This window comes from Pinus tabuliformis, chromosome 9 (genome assembly GCF_031772625.1).
Source record: "Pinus tabuliformis cultivar Carrire ecotype Pingquan chromosome 9, CPIR1, whole genome shotgun sequence".
Taxonomy (NCBI): Eukaryota; Viridiplantae; Streptophyta; class Pinopsida; order Pinales; family Pinaceae; genus Pinus; species Pinus tabuliformis.
This window is the reverse complement of record NC_142307.1, coordinates 1,279,523,113-1,279,542,916: the sequence shown is the minus strand read 5'-3', so window position 1 is coordinate 1,279,542,916 and position 19,804 is coordinate 1,279,523,113. Positions and strand designations below refer to the sequence as shown.

General features: G+C 35.2%; 1 protein-coding gene across 1 annotated transcript in view; it reads right to left on the bottom strand.

Moving 5' to 3' along the window:
• LOC149153229 (selenoprotein O) overlaps positions 1-5,255 on the bottom strand; it is a 158,030-nt gene extending 152,775 nt beyond the window's left edge. Inside the window, exon 1 of the mRNA XM_089445767.1 lies at positions 4,685-5,255. Within this exon, the coding sequence (XP_089301893.1) occupies positions 4,685-5,227 (543 nt within the window). The 5' untranslated portion in view covers positions 5,228-5,255. The remainder of the gene's footprint in view (positions 1-4,684) is intronic.
• Between the last annotated feature and the right edge of the window lie 14,549 nt (positions 5,256-19,804).

Genomic DNA, 19,804 nt, shown 5'->3' with positions numbered 1-19,804 from the left:
CAAATTTGGAAATGGACTTGTCCACTTCTGTTAAAGCTGCCACTTGGTCCTTCTTGGACCCCTTCTTCCTTTGAGGACACTTGGTGATGTAGTGTCCAAACTGATGGCATTGAAAGCATTTTATCTTTGCTGAGATCCTTCTTTTGTTTCTTACCTTTAGAGTTGTGCTCAATCCCTCCTACACTCTTCTTGCCTTTGGCCTTGCCCCCTTTTCTAGCTAGGGCGGAGTTCTCCTCGTCCTCATGCTTAACATGAGCTCCAATCTAGCTTGCCTCTGAATCTCCTCCTAAACACAGTCACCCCACAACCACTCCCAGTTTGGAAGCTTTTCTCTGCCACTCAATGTGTCCTGGAAGTTATCCACGATTTATGAAGCCCTAATAGTGCAAGACTCACTATATTTGATTCAGGTAATGTGTCTTTCACTTATAGGTGAACCTAGTGAGATAAGAGATTATGGGCTCAGACTTGCCCATCTGGATATTTTTGAGATTGTCCTTGAGCATGACTTTTTTGGCCTCACTTGAGCCCTAGTATAGGTTTAGAATGGTTGTCCACATTTCTTTGGCAATCTTCTTGCCAAAAAGATGTGGTACAATATGGTCACTGACTCCCTCAAGAATGACCTTTCTCACTCTAGCATCATTATTTTGTGTTGAGCTAACTGCTAGCGGTCAATTGGTGTGGCTAGTGGGTTCTCCACAAACTCCTTCACACCTTGCTCCTCTAGCACCACAGTAATCCTCTCCTTCCATGAGCAGAAATGTCTTGCTCCCTCCAAACTATGATCTAGTGTCAAATCCTGGTAAGACATTAAGTTGGTTAAATTCTTCAGAAATCCTAGCGCACAGATCTTATAGTTAAAAAATGCGCTATGTGGGTCAAAACCCTAGGTCGCACTACTAGAAACCCTAGCATAACCCTTCAGTTGTATTGTGTCTTCCTTCTGCACCTTAAACCTATTGTTGAGGTTGAAACACTAGAGTTGGTCTTCACTTAGAGACGTGGCTCTAATACCATGTTAGTTTTCTTAAAACCCAGAAATCTATCTGTCAATTTTACTAAGCAAAGAGCTGAAAAATTGAACTTAAACTTTAACCCACAAACACACTAAGTTTACTAACTAGCATGCAGCGAAAATAAGGAACAAATGAAGACAAACACACCATAAAACCATGCACAACGAATTTACCCAAAAAAACCCAACTGGGGAAACTTGCAATCTTGGTGTTTTTATTATTTTGCTCAACAAATATTTAGAAAAATGATTACAAATGTGAGGGAAAACTTCCCTTCACTCAGCGAATCCTTTGCGCTAATGATCTGTACACTTCTCACCAATTCGGCCTCCCTTTTGTGCCTTGTACAAACTTGTACGGGCCTATACTACCCTTCTGTGCACTGAATGTGGCCCCTAGTAGAAGTTTGTGATAGCTGGAAATGATATGAGGTTGAATCGACCTCTCTTTCTTCCTCTATCTACATTGATATGAAGCCCAAGTCACTGAACAAAACTCTCTTTTCCTTTGTTGAGAAAAACATCCTTTGTTGAGCAAAACACCAAGCTCTCTAATGCATAACAACCAAGTTTGCGCTCTTTTTCCCTCCTAGAAGTCGACTTGGGCCCACCACTGCCACGAAGGGCTGAGATTAAATCTCCTTGGACAGTTGAGATCACTCTAATTCTTGACTATAGAAAAATTTAAATTTTCCTAAGTCAAAGAATAAAAAATTAAAAAAAAAAATTGTGCCTTGGCCCCACTTGTGGGTCCCTCTACCAAATTTAGTGCACCTGCTAAATTTAGCAAAACCCTTCCTCCTTTAACTCCATTTAACAAGGATGAGTCAATTTATCACCCATCAAGGTTGGGACAATACAAGAGTTCTTTTTATAAATGAAGCATCATGTGCTTGAGGAAGTGGGTGATGGCTAATGAGGCGGGTAAAGCTCACGCTAGGCTTTTGCCCATGCGCTAATTAAATGTCTCAGCCATCTTTTGCATTTTATCTTTTACTTTCAATGTGGTTTTCTTATGCTTTACCTTTCTTTTAGCCAGTGTTGCGAAAATCGCGATAATATCGAAAAATCACGATTTTTTTAAAATGGCGATATTATTGCCTAATTATTACGTGATTTTTTTCCGCAAAAAATCACGAAATAATCGCAATAACTTGAAATTATCACAATTATTATGAAAAATCTTGTTTCTTTTTTGCCAATTTTTTTGATGACGAGGAGGAGGAGGAGGAGCAGCAGGAGGAAGAGGTGACACAACCTACCCAGGCTACCCCTGTCACCAGTAGAGGACATGGTCTACCTCCTGTAGCTCGTAGTTCTTCAGCGTCTAGAGCACAGCAGAGTCCACTGCCAAGTTCCAACTCCACAGGCATCTACATCTAGAGGGAAAGCTATTGCATTTCCTTGCAAGAGGGGCAGAGGAAATCAGTGGTATTAGTTATTTGGTTCATTTCATTGTATATGACATTATGACTCATGATATGAGATACATTATTATATTTTTTGTTGATATTTTAAGGCTGAGTTGCGACTCAAGAGTCAGGACTGACTATTCAGGACATGATTCACTGTTATGTGCGATGTAGCACTAGAAATGATTATATATTAGTTTTTTTATCATATTTATGTGTCAATGTATTTATTTTATGTTGTAGATGCTTTAGATATTAAAATTTTGAAAAAAAAATGAATATTTTTGTATTTTACGATTATTTCCCGATTTTTACAATTTTTCCCGATTTTTTCCCTCACCAATATTATCCCGATAACGATTATTGCAACATTGCTTTTAGCCACATCAACCTCCAAAGCAAAGTTATTCGAACCAGACTCAAGGATGAGGATGAAAGGGTGCCAATCCCCATGACCAATGACCACCAGCCCAAAAAATGGATATGAAAGAATGGTAAGGATGGAAAGTGGTAAGTATGCAATATCATGGACACGCTTCAATCAGAGCCTCACCAGTTCCTCAAACCATAAGGTATCAGAGGAGGTCCCACTGAACTAGAGTCGAAAACTAACCTCCAAGTGAAGTGAGAGAACAAGAATAAATACAAGATCAGTCAATCATCTAGTTTTCCCCTTGATCGATACTAGTATGCCCTTAACATTAAGTGAAAACACATGATTGCAAAATGGTTAAAGAACTTGCCGGTGGATGACCTAGCTTCCTTCAAGAAGGAATGTCATATAGGAGAGAGAGATCCGACCGGAGCAAGAAGTGGAGGATCTTGGCATCATGTGATGTGTTGATCAAATAGCGCTGCTAGCTAGTTGGTTGTCCAAGGAGGAGAAAAAATTTCTCCTATGGGTTACCCACTTTTTGGTGGGTAACAGGCCCCTCCAGGGTTTAAGCTTCATCAATGACACACTTACACCTATGCTTGTGCTCATAGATGTGCTAGTGTACACAATAGCAATTGAGTCAAATGCAAGTGCTTAATCTCATTGCCAAAATAGATAACCCCCCACTTGTGGGACCTCGACCCAAGGAATCCATTTTGAATGTTGTCACTTGCACTCTTCCCCGCATAGGGTAAAGCATTAAGCAAAAATAAGTACATTGTAAGATTTAACTCGTCCCAGTACTGGAAACTCACAAGTAAATTATTATAAAGTAAATGATGATTTTAAGTAAGCCTCAACAATTATGGCAATAGGTCATGATATCCTTTCAAATTTGCATAAAACTCATTTCATTTATACTCATTTTATAATAGATACCAATGCAAAGGGATCGTAACAGTCTAAGTAATCCACCCTTCTCTAGCAAATTGGGGTGCACTTGCAGGCTCTTGACCGAAAGAATCCATTTTGGATGTTGTTAGTTGCATTCTATCCCACATGGGGTAAAGTTTTAGACAAAACTAAGTTCATTATAATGTTTACCTTGTACCAGTGTTGAAATGCATGAGTAATTATTATTAAATATATTAAGCATAGTCTGTAATGATGATTCTAAGTAGGACTCAACAATTTTAGCACTAAAATGCAATATCCTTTGAAATTGCATAAAACTCACTTCTTTTCTAGTCATTTTTTAGCCGAGAGGCTCATTCTACAGCCCAGTATGATGTGTAACGCGGCTCATTCTACTGCCCAGTATGTGTAACGTTGTCCGTCCATCATCAAAATTGAATTGAAATTTTACTCAGGTTCATCCGTCATCAAAATTAAATTGAAATTTTGCTATGTCCGCTAAAATAAAAATTATGAAAAAAAACTAAAAAAAAAATTAAATAACTATACAAAACATTTAAGAAATTGGATCCCTCTCGACTCACTCTAGATCAGTATTTAAAATGGATCTATGCTGGTAAAATAGATACCAATGCAAAGGGATTGTAACAATCGAAGAACTCCATCCTACTCCGGCAAATCGGAGCCCACAATGAGATGATAGACGCTAATCGAGTACAAGATGCTAACGACCAACACAACGATTTGAATAAATAAAATATCCTTGAGAATAATATATAGTCTCATATAATGACTTGAAAGCTAAAATGCTTGAAAAGGCGCTGGCGCCATTAAATCATGCGATGGGTAATAAATTTAGATAAATCACTACAAATTAAAAGACCACTCTATTTAACTGCAGGAATAAAATCAGAGGAGAAGAATTTTCATTAACGGTGAAATAAGTAACAGATAGAAACCGACCTGGCGCGGGGGTCCATCGGTCCTAGAATCCCCAGGGAGCTCCCGCACGAATGAATGGTCCCAATTAAGCTCTTCAAGCTTCAATTTCTTGTTTTCAATTTGTTCTTCTTTCTGTTGAGGTTCTATGTGACGGTCTTCTGGCTGATCCGAAACCTCCGTTGGAGCTTGAGCTTCCTCTGTCTGAGAAAAAGCTCCAGGAGCAGAGGCCATGACCTCGGTTGGAGCTTGAGCTTCTTCTGTCTGAGAAAAAGCTCCAGGAGCAGAGGCCATGACGGGACGCCGATGGTACAGTGAAGCGAAGGTCAACCGCCTGGAACTGCGATAATACGTGGAACAGGAAGGAGGAGGCGGTTTGGGGAGAGGATGTCTGCGAGGGTTTAAAATAGGAAGTATCGGGGCGAAGATTCGAACCGTGGTAATAGAGGTGGATGATGTAATAGGGCGGACTCTAACAGAGGCATGAATTTGGAAGTGTATCAACATTTCCACTGATCGATATGTCGTTGAAAATTGTGAAGTAAATAGTGGGATATTTTTATACATTGCGTATGTCTAGGGAGTCTGTTTCCGATTATGTTTGCAATTGGTATATCCATTTTCTCATCCCCTGGTCACCGACTTTCTCTAATAAAAAAATATAATCAAAAATCTAAAATTGAAGGCCTACTTTTCCAAATTTGAGGTATATTTTGTATATTTTATTATATTTAACAAAGTTAGTTATCAAAGTTCATCATCACAATGTCATTATTTCAGATTTTAAAATTTTTTCCCTAATAAAATTTTAAAATTATTATATTTAAAAAATATGATAAGGGATTCATTTGTACTCCCCGCAAATGCAAATTAAAAGTTATGAATGAGTTATTTTTAAGGCATTGCAAGTAGTTAATCCAAAAAAGTTTTTGAAAATTGTTTTATGATAATTTGGTAAAGTAAATTTATAAATATAATCGTAGATTGTTTTAAGATTTTTAAAATTTTAAATAGTTTTATTGAATTAAAATGGGGTAGATAGAGAATTTTTTCTTAGCGATCAGGAAATTATATTTTTGAAATGAAATTTTGATTTATTAAATTAGTATAGTGTTTTTGTTTTTGTTTTTGTTTTTTTGTTTTTTTTTTTTTTTTTTTTTTTTTCGAAGGTGGTAAAACCTATCAACTCAGGTGTCAAACCAACAGTGAGGACAGCCATCTCTGGCTGCTATCCGCGAATGCTGGGTTTGACTCATCACTGTTAAATAGGAAAACCACGCCACCTGGCATAACCCTGCTGGTGGTCCGTAATCGGGAGCAGGCTCTCACTCCTGCCAGATGCCTCTGGGTCTTGGGCCGTTAACCTGTTTCCTTACGTCCGAGGAAGACGAGCTCTTAGCCAAGCAGAAGCAGTTTTACGGCATACTCCAGGCCGATAAATTAGTATAGGTTTATTTTAAGCTTCAATTTATAACTATTAAAATTCATTAATTTTCTGAAGTGTAAATTTATTTTTAAAATTTTAAAAAAGTTTGTATTCAAGTTTAAGATGGATGTATATTAGTTTTTTATATTTGTGGGTTGTATGTGTAAATTTTTTGTCAAGGATAAGAAAAAATAAATATTTTTTTTATTTTGAGGAAAACACCAAGAAAATGTGGCAATCATAAGGGATTTTTTTAATTGTTTTATATAAGGGCCTAATGGTTAAGAGCATGTGTTTCCCCCTAAGAGGTCACGAGTTCAAAACCAGAGTTAGTAGTCAAATCACTACGCAGAGGTGGGTCCTTGTCCCACAAACAAGGGGATCTCATACACCAATGTGGTGTCTTGTTGGATAATAATAATAATTATATAATATATATAGTTGACGGAGGTGGGTCTCTTGTCCCACAAACAAGGGGGTCGGGTCTCATACACAATGTGGCGTCTGGTCGGATACCCATAGAATGGGAACATTTTCTTCCCCTCTTTATACACATTGAATGTCCCACAAACAAGGGGATCTCATACAACAATGGGGTCAAGTCTCATACACCAATGTGGTGTCTAGTCGGATACCCATAGAATGGGAACTTTTTCTTCCCCTCTTTATACACATTGAATGTCCCACAAACAAGGGATCTCATACACCAATGTGGTGTCTAGTTGGATAATAATAATAATAATATAATATATATAGTTGACGGAGGTGGGTCTCTTGTCCCACAAACAAGGGGGTCGGATCTCATACACCAATGTGGTGTCTGGTTGGATACCCATAGAATGGGAACATTTTCTTCCCCTCTCTTTATACACTTTGAATTTTTTTGTTGTTAATAAGTAAAAAATTTCAAGCAAAGAAATTACACATTCGCATTCATACTAAAAAGTGAGAAATGAATGATAATTTTTTTACTACAATTATTTTATCTCTATATAAAGTTGATGTAAAATTATGTTACTAATTTATGCATGGTTGGTATGGAAAGTTTTTTTTGCTCTTAACATTTTTAATATAGATATTTTTTTTTTTTTTAGTGCAATGTCAGTAGACAACATATCTCAAGTGTCTATGCGCACAATTATGTTAAATATTTAAATTTTTATGGAATTTGTCTGAAAGTAATTTTGTTTCCCCCTGGTGATATCCACGTGAAACGTATGAGGGGTGCAGTCCACCTGCCACCATGTCACACAATGAGAATGGGATTGCATGATGGACCAAATGGCACGGGAGCCAAACCTCATTCATGGTCTCCTCTTCCCAGTGGAGTAGGTTTTAATCACCCATAATTTGGTTTACTGCTTCATTCTCTCATCGATTCGATTGTCAAGTTAATGTGGTTGCTAGTTTACTCTTTCTCAGAGCACATGAGTTGGTGCAGTCCAGGATTCCCAACCTCAAATTACTCTACCAATTTAGTAATTTCCTCTACGTATCAGCTTTTTCCATTCTCGAGTGGGGAGTTTTTCCTCTACAAAATTGCGAGATCTATAATTGTTTGTAACACCCTCCTCCCACATTTACCCAAGTTAACTAGCCTACCAGGGTAAACATGTGACGAAGAGTTACTATGATATTATTTAACCTCCTAGATCATCTTAAGGAAGTGGAAACGACAAAACCAAAACCTTATTGACCTCCCTCAGGTGCTACAAGACCCCCAAGGGCTAAACCACCCTTCCAAGTGCCCAGACCCTAAGTTAAACATTTGTTTTTGTGTCCTGGACCCTTAGACATTGGCACAACACTACTAAAATTCGATTGTAACCCTCCAGTTGCATGCATAAGCCTGCAAGGGAGCGACTGCTAGATATGAGGCAAAAATTTAGGGCTAGTCTCCATACCACTGCCTAAAACTTAATGAAACTCTCAGACATGATAAATGAGGTAGGGACAAAGGCTTCCACACAAACTTAGACAAGAACTTGACCTAACCATGACAGATATTCCATCAAACACATCATGAACAAGTAACCTACAGGTCATAATCACATATTTGAACATAGGGAGCTCAAACTTATCTGAAGATCATCAAGAAGGTTTGATCCTCTCATATAATAGTTGCATTATCATCTATTAGGTCATACATTCATTATCCATTCATTTACTAATCAAAACATGATGAGAGCCATGACTAATATCTGTCATAAAACCATGCTTATAACCAGAATAATAACAATGATAAAAAAACCATCAAAGCCACATAATAGCAAGTCCATTTACTCATGAAACAAAAAGGAAAAGAACTCTTATTAACATATGAAAAAGCCAACCAAGTCAGGGATTTCCACATACCACCCAACCATAGATTAGGTTGAACCAAATCTTTCTTTCAACCAATCACCTTTGTGCCATATTCCAAGCATGAATGTGGGACTCACAACAAAATTGACCGTGCTTTTCAGGCTTTACAGCATATCCTATCAGAACCAGTCAAGGATTTCTAGGCCCGAAGCAAGCACCTATACAATCAGGCTTTACCATATATACTGCCATATACCAATCAAGGATTCCTAGGCCCAAACAAGAAACATACACTACCAGGCTTTACTGCAATCCCACCATTACCAGTCTAGGGATCACTAGGCCCTAAACAAGTATGGATGCCTCCAGATCTCTCCACCTAAACCGTGAGTAATTTGCTCGTCTCCACCCTCAGGTTTTACAGCATATCCCACCTTTACCAGTCAAGGGATTTTAGGCCCTTGGGAATTTTCCTTAGACCACCTCACTTAGTTTAAAAAACATCTGGCAATCCAACTCAACCAAATGAAAGAACCCCATCACACCATGGCTATCCAGAAATGGCAAGGCAAGGATGAAAACCATTGTCACACCTGGAAAAACCCATGCCATTGGCGTCAAGAGAACTAAATACACATGTGTATACCACGCATGCCAAAACTAGCAAGGAAATCATACATGCAACTCGATACCTGCAAGTAATCTCATTGTAACCACTTGATCCAACTCTTCCTTGTTTGATCTTTGCTTCCCTTTACTTTCTTGTCCTTCCTTTTCCTTCCTTTCTCTAATGCTAGAGTGCTCCAAAAATGCTCTAAGTTTGTGAGAGAGAGAATGGAGAGAGAGCTCCATCCAAAAACTATCAAAGGGGCATGAACTGATCCTTAGAATCCTTTTTATCAATGAAGCCTCTATTTTCTTCAATTTCCATTATTTTTCCTTCATTTTCCTCCTCACATGCAACTTGTGACCTTTCACCTTTCTTTTCTCCTAATTTCCATTATTTTTCATAAATAAATGCCAAATAATGTCTCTTTGCCTTTTCAAATGTCTTTGTCTTTGTCTTTGCCAATTTCCCCTTAGCCATAATAAACCAAATAAACACTCACTAGGATGGTTTGCCCAACATTCATCTTGGAATATGTGTCACATGACTTTGGTCTTATTTTGCCTTTATTAACTTTATTACATAGATTTTTAACCCCGGTTTGTTACAATGTTTAGAGAGGGAGGGCTTGTAAGGATGTAAAGCTTGGTGTTGGGCTGGATATGTGGAAAGTTGGAGTAATGGAGGCATGCAATGATAGCAAGAACCAACTCACCATTTAGCTATGTTGAATTCAAGCATAAAGTTAGAAATTAGCCAAAGACCATCGAGCCATTTACACCAAGTTATCTCAGATGGAAGCTCTCTTGCTTTTTGTCATTTCCCTGCCTCTTTGGCAATGTTAGACTATGGTCAACTTTATCAATGTTTAATTCTCACAGCTATGAAACAATCAAAGACAAATTATGTAAACACCTTGTATTTTTTTGGACAATAATTCTTTGGTTCCAATTAGTCTGTTTTCGGTTTGGCAAACCACAACAAAACTAGTTGTAGTGTATGTTTTGCTTGACAAAGCTATATATATATATATATATCAATTTTTATTAAATAAAATTTTGAATATTTATATTTTTTTAAGGGTAAAAAGTTTAGTGAATTTTGTTGATTTTTAAAATCTCAATTATAAAATGTTTAATTAATAAATATTATATTTTAATTTATACCTTAATTTTACATCAATTTTATATAGAAAGATAAAGTAATTGGAAGTAAAAAAAAAACTTTTTAGTAGAAGCGTGGTATGTAATTCTTTCACTACTTAATATGGAGTTGACAAATGGCATGTAAAAATATTTTTAGTGATATTCTACAATGTGTAATTTTATCCATAGGTATGTCTATTTTATAATAGGGCTTTCATAATTTCAATTTAATTATTAAGTGGATGGTAGGAATTTAAGCTTCTTTTAGAATATTCATAGTAGTATACACAAATCAAAATTGATATTTATCTCCAAAATAGTTATGCTCTTTTCCCCTTTTAATTAAATTGATTAATTAAAAAAAAAATGTCATATGAAGTGAGTTACGATTTTTTTGGGTAAGTGGTATTGACAAGCCATGGTATTGGCCCACGGTATTGTAGCAAAGTCTAAAGTGGAGATAAACCTGCATGGTTAAGAATCTTGTTCCATGTTTTTTTTAAAATAGATATATTTTTAACTTATATATTAATTATTCTTATAATTAATAATAATAGTGAATTGTGCCAAGAGACACTCTACAATCCAGTATGGGGTAAATGTTATGTGTAAATATTTAACATGCATTAATTTTATCCAATTTTAACATCGCGGCCAAGTCAAACACCAAATTGGTGTATGAGACCCTCTTGTTTGTGGGACAAGGGACCCACCTCCGCCCAACGATTTGACATACATACTCTACCCCCTCTGGTTTTGGTTAAAATAAAATAGTTAATTTAACATTAATGAACTTTAGATTTTGAATATAGCATTTTTATTTTAAAATATAATATAATATTTATTTTTTTATTTTTTAATAAAATTACTGATTTTTTATTAGGCTATGAGGTGCTCTCCAACCCACGTTAATGTAAACATTTTGACTCAGCAAAAAATAAAAATAAAATATGGAAGAGATGTGTAACTTAATGTGACTTAAATTTTAATATATGTAAACATTGACCTATGGTTTTGACGTGTGGTGGTTTTGACGTGTGGTATTAAGAATCCATAGTTTTGACCCATGGTATTCATGTGGAATATAACCTATTTAAGAGTGAACTAAACCAGGTTAGATCAATTTTAGTTTGATGTTATATTTAGATGCATAATTAGTTGTAGAAAATGACGATGTTGAATCCATGTACGCGGTAAAGGTAAAAAAAATTATTTCAAAAATTCTATATATATGAGGTTCATAAGTAAACTTAGCTCCTATGTAAACATTTGATCCCAGTGTGGTAGAGATGTTGTAATGTTTAACATTTTGACTTGGTCAAAATAAAATTAATAAAATAAAAAACACACAATTAATAATTATAATTATAATTAATAATTAAACTAGCCTAGATCCATCTTAACTCCGGATCTACCAAACACCCAGAGGGATCAAATTTCTTGAGTTGCAAACCTCTTTTAAATTGAAAAGGAGATTTGATCCCTCTGGACCCTTCATAGTTGGTTTAAAATAAGTTATAATTTAGTTAGGTTTTTATGAGATTTTAAATTTTAGCAATGAGAAACATATCTTGAAGCAATATGGATTGGTTTCTATCAACATTCATTTAATTCACATGTCATATTTGAAACAAAAATATATTAATAACAAAAAAAATATTTTAGTAAACTTTATGGAGCCCATTATGGAAGAGATGTTGTAATGTAAGGTTATGGAAGAGATGTTGTAATGTCATGCTATGTAAACATTTTGCCTTTGTCAAATTACATAAAAATAAAAATAAAAATTATAATTATTAATTATTAATTGTTGAAATAAATTTTACTATTTGCAAATTTTTAGCAAGTTTTGACAAAACATGGTTTTTCCAATGGTATTTTATGTAATGTAGCCTATTTAAATGCGTGAATAAGAAATAGTATGTGTGTGTGAAACTAACCTAGATCCATATTGAGTCTGGAATTATTAAGCATTGAGAGGGATCAAATATCTAAAGGTGCAAACCTTTCCTCAAGTTTTTGCACTCAAAAAAGAGATTTGTACCTTGAGAGATTTGATCCTTGTCGACTCTTGGTAGATCCTGAGTTCAGATGGGTCTAGGCTGGTAAATAAAATATTTCAATGTCCATATTCAATAACATAATTTTATATATCCCTGGATCCGGGTGCCCACCAGCCCTTTGCCACTTGCATTAACGAGGCCACTTGGCGTTTGGCGTTCCCCTCACACCACAAGTGGATTCAATGAGCATTAAATTAGTCAGCCTGACTCCTCGAGGCCTGCTTTCGCATGCCCAAACTTTTGCTTCACTCACCTCTTCCCAGTATATAACTCCTCACTCCATGGATACTTTACGTTGCATTCCTCTTGTCGTCTTACTCCGAGCCTAGTCCATCAAGCTTGCCAACCCTGCCTGTGCGACCTCTGCACCCTCAAAGCCCAATTCACTATCCACCACTTCAAGCTTCTCCACCATGAGTCGAGAGAGAGGTAAGGGGCATTGTGCTAGTCAGGGAAGGGGAAGAGGACGCCCCCCAACCACCTTTGGTGATAGTGCAACAACAACTCTGTTCGACAATGGCATCCATATCAAACACTAGGTGCTCGAGTCTGAGGAGGAAGAAGCTCATCGCAGTAGGCATACGCTTTGGGCACTTTGCAATCTACTAGCTCGTCAGCTCAAAGAGTCCGAGAAGGAGAAGTCATGGGGCACATGTTGGATAGCGGAGCTCCCGTCTTACCAAAGTCACACTTCCTTCTCTCTCAAAAGGCTTGCCCATGACCTGGATATTGATTTCCCACCTAATATTTCGTCCCCTTCCTCCCCGCTCCCTCACCTTCCAATTCTTTGCCCATGCGCTCAACAACTCCACCCATTTTCATGGCCCCAATTTATCAACCCTCTCTTGTTCGCAAAGACTTAGAACTAGCTCCCCCTCCGTCCTTTGCACATGCCCCAATCTTATCTGCCTCTCCTCCCCGCTCCAGTCCCAACAAAAAAAACATTTTTTAGGAGAATCCAGGTGAAGTGGGCAATGCAAAAAAGTCCTCTAACGTGGCTCTCGTCCAGCTCCAGAAGGTTGACTCTTCCACAGGTTCTCGTTAACTTCTCAAGTTTTCATTGTTCTTACTAGGTTGGTTCATTTTGGCCTCTCAGTGCCTCTGTTTTGGCTAGTCAACAGATGGCCCAATGCCACTCAGTTTACAATTTGGATAATTTTGATTATTCTGATGACTTTCTCGATTTAGTACTTCAAGTTTTTGTCTTTTGTTTTCCCTCTGAGGGGCAGAAAATACTTTGTGCCTTAATCTCTCGTTTCCTCACTTTGGGGTATCGTTTTCCAATGGGTGAAGGGCTCAATCCCCCCATGTTTTACAAATTGTACTCTATGTATCTCTCAACGTTAATATAATGTGAATATATGTGCTTACAAAAAAAAAATTAACATAATTTTATATAACTTTATAAATAGAAAAATAAATAATTAAATTAAATTTTTTCTTATATTTCCACTTTGGGAAGGATGTGTGTAATTTATTCCATTCTTAATATGAAGTAGATATATAATATTAAAAAAATAGTAATAACAAAAAAAAAGTTTAATGTGAATTATAAATAAAATATTTCAATATAGAAACTATACTTCCCCAGCGCTTCCACAATGTCATGCTATTGTAGGAAAAGTTGCAGATGTACTATGTTTGCATGATAGTCTAAAGTTTCCTTTATTTAAAAAATTACAAAAAGAAAAAAAGAAAGAAGAAGAAGAAGAAGCTTTTAACAAAAATAGAGATGAACAAAAAGAGAGTTCTTGTTCCATAAATGAGTTCTTTCTAATTCAAGGTATGAGAGATATTTGTAATTCCTTCACTCTTTAATTTGAGTTGACATGTGACATTTAAAAAAATATTAATAACAAAATTAATTCAATATATATAAACATATAGATAAGAAAATAGAAGACAGAGATATCGTATCGTATGGACATATGTGTTCTACTATGGAATATGAGAGATCATATTTTAACATTTAATGTGCAAAATGTGAATCATAAATAAAAGATTTGAATGTCAACTTTGTACATATTATACAAAACAAGTGAAAAAAATAAATCATTATAGTTAAAACATGTTACTAGTGTGTTACTTAACACTCACATAGATCCATCTAAACTGTAGATCTACCAAAAGACAAAAGAATCAAACCTCTCGAGGTGCATACTTTTCTTCAAGTTTTGCACTTGAAAAAAGCCTTGCATCTTCAGAGATTGGATTCCTCTCAACTCTTGGTAGATCACGAGTTAAGATGAATATATGCTTGTTCTTAAAACGCCAATCATAAAATATTTAGTCAAATTTTGTCCAAGAAAATTTTAAAGATTTATTATCTTTTTAAAAGTGTAAAAACTTTGGTGAATTTTATTAATTCTTAAAATACTAATCATAAAATATTTAGCCATAATTTTATTAAGATATTCATATTTTTAAGAGTTATATATAGTTATTAGAAAAATGAGCAAGGTTTAGATGTATAAAGTGTATATATATTCAAGTTTTGCACTCAAAAAGAGATTTGTATCTTTAGAATTTTGATCCCTCTCAATCCTTGGTAGATCTTGAGTTAAGATGGATCTATGCTTATTCTTAAAATGTGAATCATAAAATACTTAATCAAATTTTATCCAAAAAAAATTTAAAGGTTTATTATTTTTTTAGAAGTGCAAAAACTTTGGTTAATTTTATTAATTCTTAAAATACTAACCATAAAATATTTAACCATAATTTTTACAAAGAGATTCATTATTTTAAGAATTGTGTATAGTTATTAGAAATTTGAGCAAAGTTTAGATGTTAAAAGTGTGAGTGTGTGTGTATTTATATTTCGGTGAATCGCTTAAAAAAAAATAGAAATTGATAAAACATTTTTTTGAAAAGACAAGACATGGCAAAAGCTTCTATGGTTTTTATCATGAGTCTATTTTCACTATTTTTATCATCTATCCATATATATATATAAAGAAAAAGCCAAGAGTCTTTATATTATATAAAAAATTATTTACATAGTCCATAGTTCTATATTACACAAAATATTACAACATATGATCCAATGTGTGATAGTGTTTTATTGCTCATATAGCCAAGCTAGAAAAATATTGAAATTGTCCATAAAAGACACTAGAAGATGCATATAAATCAACAAAAGCTACAACCTAACACATATTCATCCCATAAACAAGGTCACCATCAGTAAATTCGCACTAGTGATAAAGAGACATAAATCCAACAAAATGCTACAACTAATGCGCAAACTAGACAACAATCAGGTCACTAACAGTTAAATCGCTCCAAAAGATATTGGAAACTATTTCCATGATCGTAATAAATAGCCTGTGAAAAAAGAAAAATGCCATCCCATATATGATATATGAGTTGAATAAAGAAATAACAAGTAACCAGATATTATCCACATATGTCAACCCAAAAAAAAAGTATGTAAGTGGAGTCTATTAGCATATATTCAAAAGAGATCTAGTCATCCAACAAGGTAGTCTGATAGTAGCATCAACATCATAGTAAGACTACTTCCCACCACCTATGCGACCACCGCAATATCCGCTTGGACTTCAAAAATTGCTCAACACCATGAGTATCATCTACCCAAATAGCATCATTATGTGAAGTAAATTATCTCTGGCCTCTAGAGAATGTTATTTTGAAAGTAGGTGTAAATAATCTCACTAAATAGATGTTTGTGCCCCTCCTTTAATAGAGATTCAACATTGCCATTCAACTCCCTATGAATATGTGAAAAAGACACTTTTTGAAATTGTTCAACAATCAACCAAATTCTTTGCAACTAGTTAATCAATAGTGGAGGATTGAAGGATGTCCACTTGGAGGCCCACTCCACAACCACCTTAGAGTCACAAAACACTTCCATCGACTCAATAGCAAGCCATCACGCACAAAATAAGACACCCCAAAGGACAATAACCTCTCCACGACTATTTGTACCAATTCCCTGATTCCAGTTGAAGTGATATTGATATCCAGGGTTTATGACAATATATGCTCCATATCCACGAACATTATTTTTAGGAGCTCCTTCGAAAAACCCCTTAGGGAAACCACCCAAAGAAGATAAAAGAATGATGTTCCTCACCAAGTTCTTACTATAAACAATCCCAAGTTCCTTGAAGAAAGCAGTTATCTAAATATAAGAAGCTCTTATATTTGGCAAGGAGTTCTCAAAGATATAAGAGTTGCGACATCTCCAAATGCCCCAAATAATATATAAGGGAAGGGAATGATAATCCTTATAGATTGACATTCAATAGAACAGACAAACTTCCATAGAGGTGGATATCCAATACACGTGGAGAATTAATATGTTCATCACTCCAATCCAAATTGATATCACAAAATCACACTTCAAAAAAAGATGGACCACATCCTCATGTTCAATGTCACATAAAATGCATCTAGACTGGACCACTGAAACCCCTACAACATAGATTGTCCCATGTCAACACCTTGTTTTGCCAAACCAACCAGCCAAGGCATTTGAGCTTTAATGGGATATTACAATATGATATTCTCTTGAACCATCAACAAGACTCTGAATGTGGGGGAGGAGGAGTAATATACTAGTATGCATCCTGTGCCAAGAGCTATCCCTGTTCTAAATTACCGCCGCAAGTGAAAATATCCTCTTTATTTGTTATTGCAATACTAGCCAATGAGAGATATTGCACATACCTTTCCCAATATGTAGTAGGCTCTCCATATAGACCAATATCAAGTGCTCTCATCCAAGAATGATGTGGAAGGCCATAATTGACCACGATATGATTAATATAATAAATGCCTTGAGGCCTGCTTTTGCATGCCCAAACTTCTGCTTCACTCACCTCTTCCAAATATATAACTCCTCACTCCATGGATACTTTACATTGCATTCCTCTTGTCGTCTTACTTCGAGCCTAGTCCATCAAGCTTACCAACCCCACCTGTGTGACCTCTGCACCCTCAAAGCCCAATTCACTATCCACCGCTTCAAGCTGCTCCACCATGAGTCGAGAGAGAGGTAAGGGGCATTGTGCTAGTCGAGAAGGGGAAGAGGACACCCCCCAACCACCTTTGGTGATAGTGCAACAACAACTTTGTTCGACAATGGCATCCATATCAAACACTAGGTGCTCGAGTTTGAGGAGGAAGAAGCTCATTGCGGTAAGCCTACGCTTTGGGCACTTTGCAATCTACTAGCTCGTCGGCTCAAAGAGTGCGAGAAGGAGAAGTCATGGGCCACATGTTGGATAGCGAAGCTCCCGGCTTACCAAAGTCACACTTCCTTCTCTCTCAAAAGGCTTGCCCATGACCTGGATATTGATTTCCCACCCAATATTTCGTCCCCTTCCTCCCCGCTCCCTCACCTTCCAATTCTTTGCCCATGCGCTCGACAGCTCCACCCATTTTCATGGCCCCTATTTATCAACCCTCTCTTGTTCGCAGAGACTTAGAACTAGCTCCCCCTTCGTCCTTTGCACATGCCCCAATCTTATCTGCCTCTCCTCCCCGCCCCAATCCCAACAACAGATACATTTTTTAGGATAATCCAGGCGAAGTGGGCAATGCAAAAAGGTCCTCTAACATGGCTCTGGTCCAGCTCCAGAAGGTTGACTCTTCCACAAGTTCTCGTTAACTTCTCAAGTTTTCATTGTTCTTACTAGGTTGGTTCATTTTGGCCTCTCGGCGCCTCCATTTTGGCTAGTCAACAAATGGCCCAATGCCACTCAATTTACAATTTGGATAATTTTGATTATTCTGATGACTTTCTCAATTTAGTGCGGAAAATACTTTGTGCCTTAATCTCTCGTCTCGCTTTGGGGTATAGTTTTCCAATGGGTGAAGGGCTCAGTCCCCCCATGTTCTACAGATTGTACTCTATGTATCTCTCAACGTTAATATAATGTGAATATATGTGCTTACAAAAAAAAAATTAACATAATTTTATACAACTTTATAAATAGAAAAATAAATAATTAAATTAATTTTTTTCTTATATTTCCACTTTGGGAAGGATGTGTGTAATTTATTCCATTCTTAATACGAAGCTGATATATAATATTAAAAAAAATAGTAATAACAAAAAAAAAGTTTAGTGTGAATTATAAATAAAATACTTCAATATAGAAACTATACTTCCCCCACCACTTCCACAATGACATGCCATTGTAGGAAAAGTTGCAGATGTACTATGTTTGCATGATAGTCCAAAGTTTCCTTTATTTAAAAAATTACAAAAAGAAAAAAGGAAAAAAGAAGAAGAAGAAGAAGCTTTTAACAAAAATAGAGATGAACAAAAAGAGAGTTCTTGTTCCATGAATGGGTTCTTTCTAATTCAAGGTATGAGAGATATTTGTAATTCCTTCACTCTTTAATCTGAGTCAACATGTGACATTTAAAAAAATATTAATAACAAAATTAATTCAATATATATATAAACATATAGATAAGAAAATAGAAGACAAAGAGATATTGTATCGTATGGACGTATGTGTTCTACTATGGAATATGAGAGATCATATTTTAACATTTAATGTGGAAAATGTGAATCATAAATAAAAGATTTGAATGTCAACTTTGTATATATTATACAAAACAAGTGAAAAAAATGAATCATTATAGTTAAAACATGTTAATAGTGTGTTACTTAACACTCACATAGATCCATCTAAATTGTAGATCTACCAAAAGACAAAAGAATCAAACCTCTCGAGGTGCATACTTTTCTTCAAGTTTTGCACTTGAAAAAAGCCTTGCATCTTCAGAGATTGGATTCCTCTCAACTCTTGGTAGATCACGAGTTAAGATGAATATATGCTTGTTCTTAAAATGCCAATCATAAAATATTTAGTAATTTTGTCCAAGAAAATTTTAAAGATTTATTCTTTTTAAAAGTGTAAAAACTTTGGTGAATTTTATTAATTCTTAAAATACTAATCATAAAATATTTAGCCATAGTTTTTATTACGATATTCATATCTTTAACAGTTATATATAGTTATTAGAAAAATGAGCAAGGTTTAGATGTTAAAAGTGTATATATATTCAAGTTTTGCACTCAAAAAGAGATTTGCATCTTTAGAAAATTGATCCCTCTCAATCCTTGGTAGATCTTGAGTTAAGATGGATCTATGCTTATTTTTAAAATGTGAATCATAAAATACTTAGTCAAATTTTATCCAAAAAAATTTAAAGGTTTATTATTTTTTTAGAAGTGCAAAAACTTTGGTGAATTTTATTAATTCTTAAAATACTAATCATAAAATATTTAACCATAATTTTTATAAAGAGATTCATATTTTTAAGAATTATGTATAGTTATTAGAAATTTGAGCAAAGTTTAGATGTTAAAAGTGTGAGTGTGTGTATTTATATTTTGGTGAATCACTTAGAAAAATAGAAATTGATAAAACATTTTTTTGAAAAGACAAGACATGGCAAAAGCTTCTATGGTTTTTATTGTGAGTCTATTTTCACTCATTTTTATCATCTATCCAAAATAAATAAACAAATATATATATATATATATATATATATATATATATATATATATAAGAAAAAACCAAGAGTCTTTATATTACATAAAAAATTATT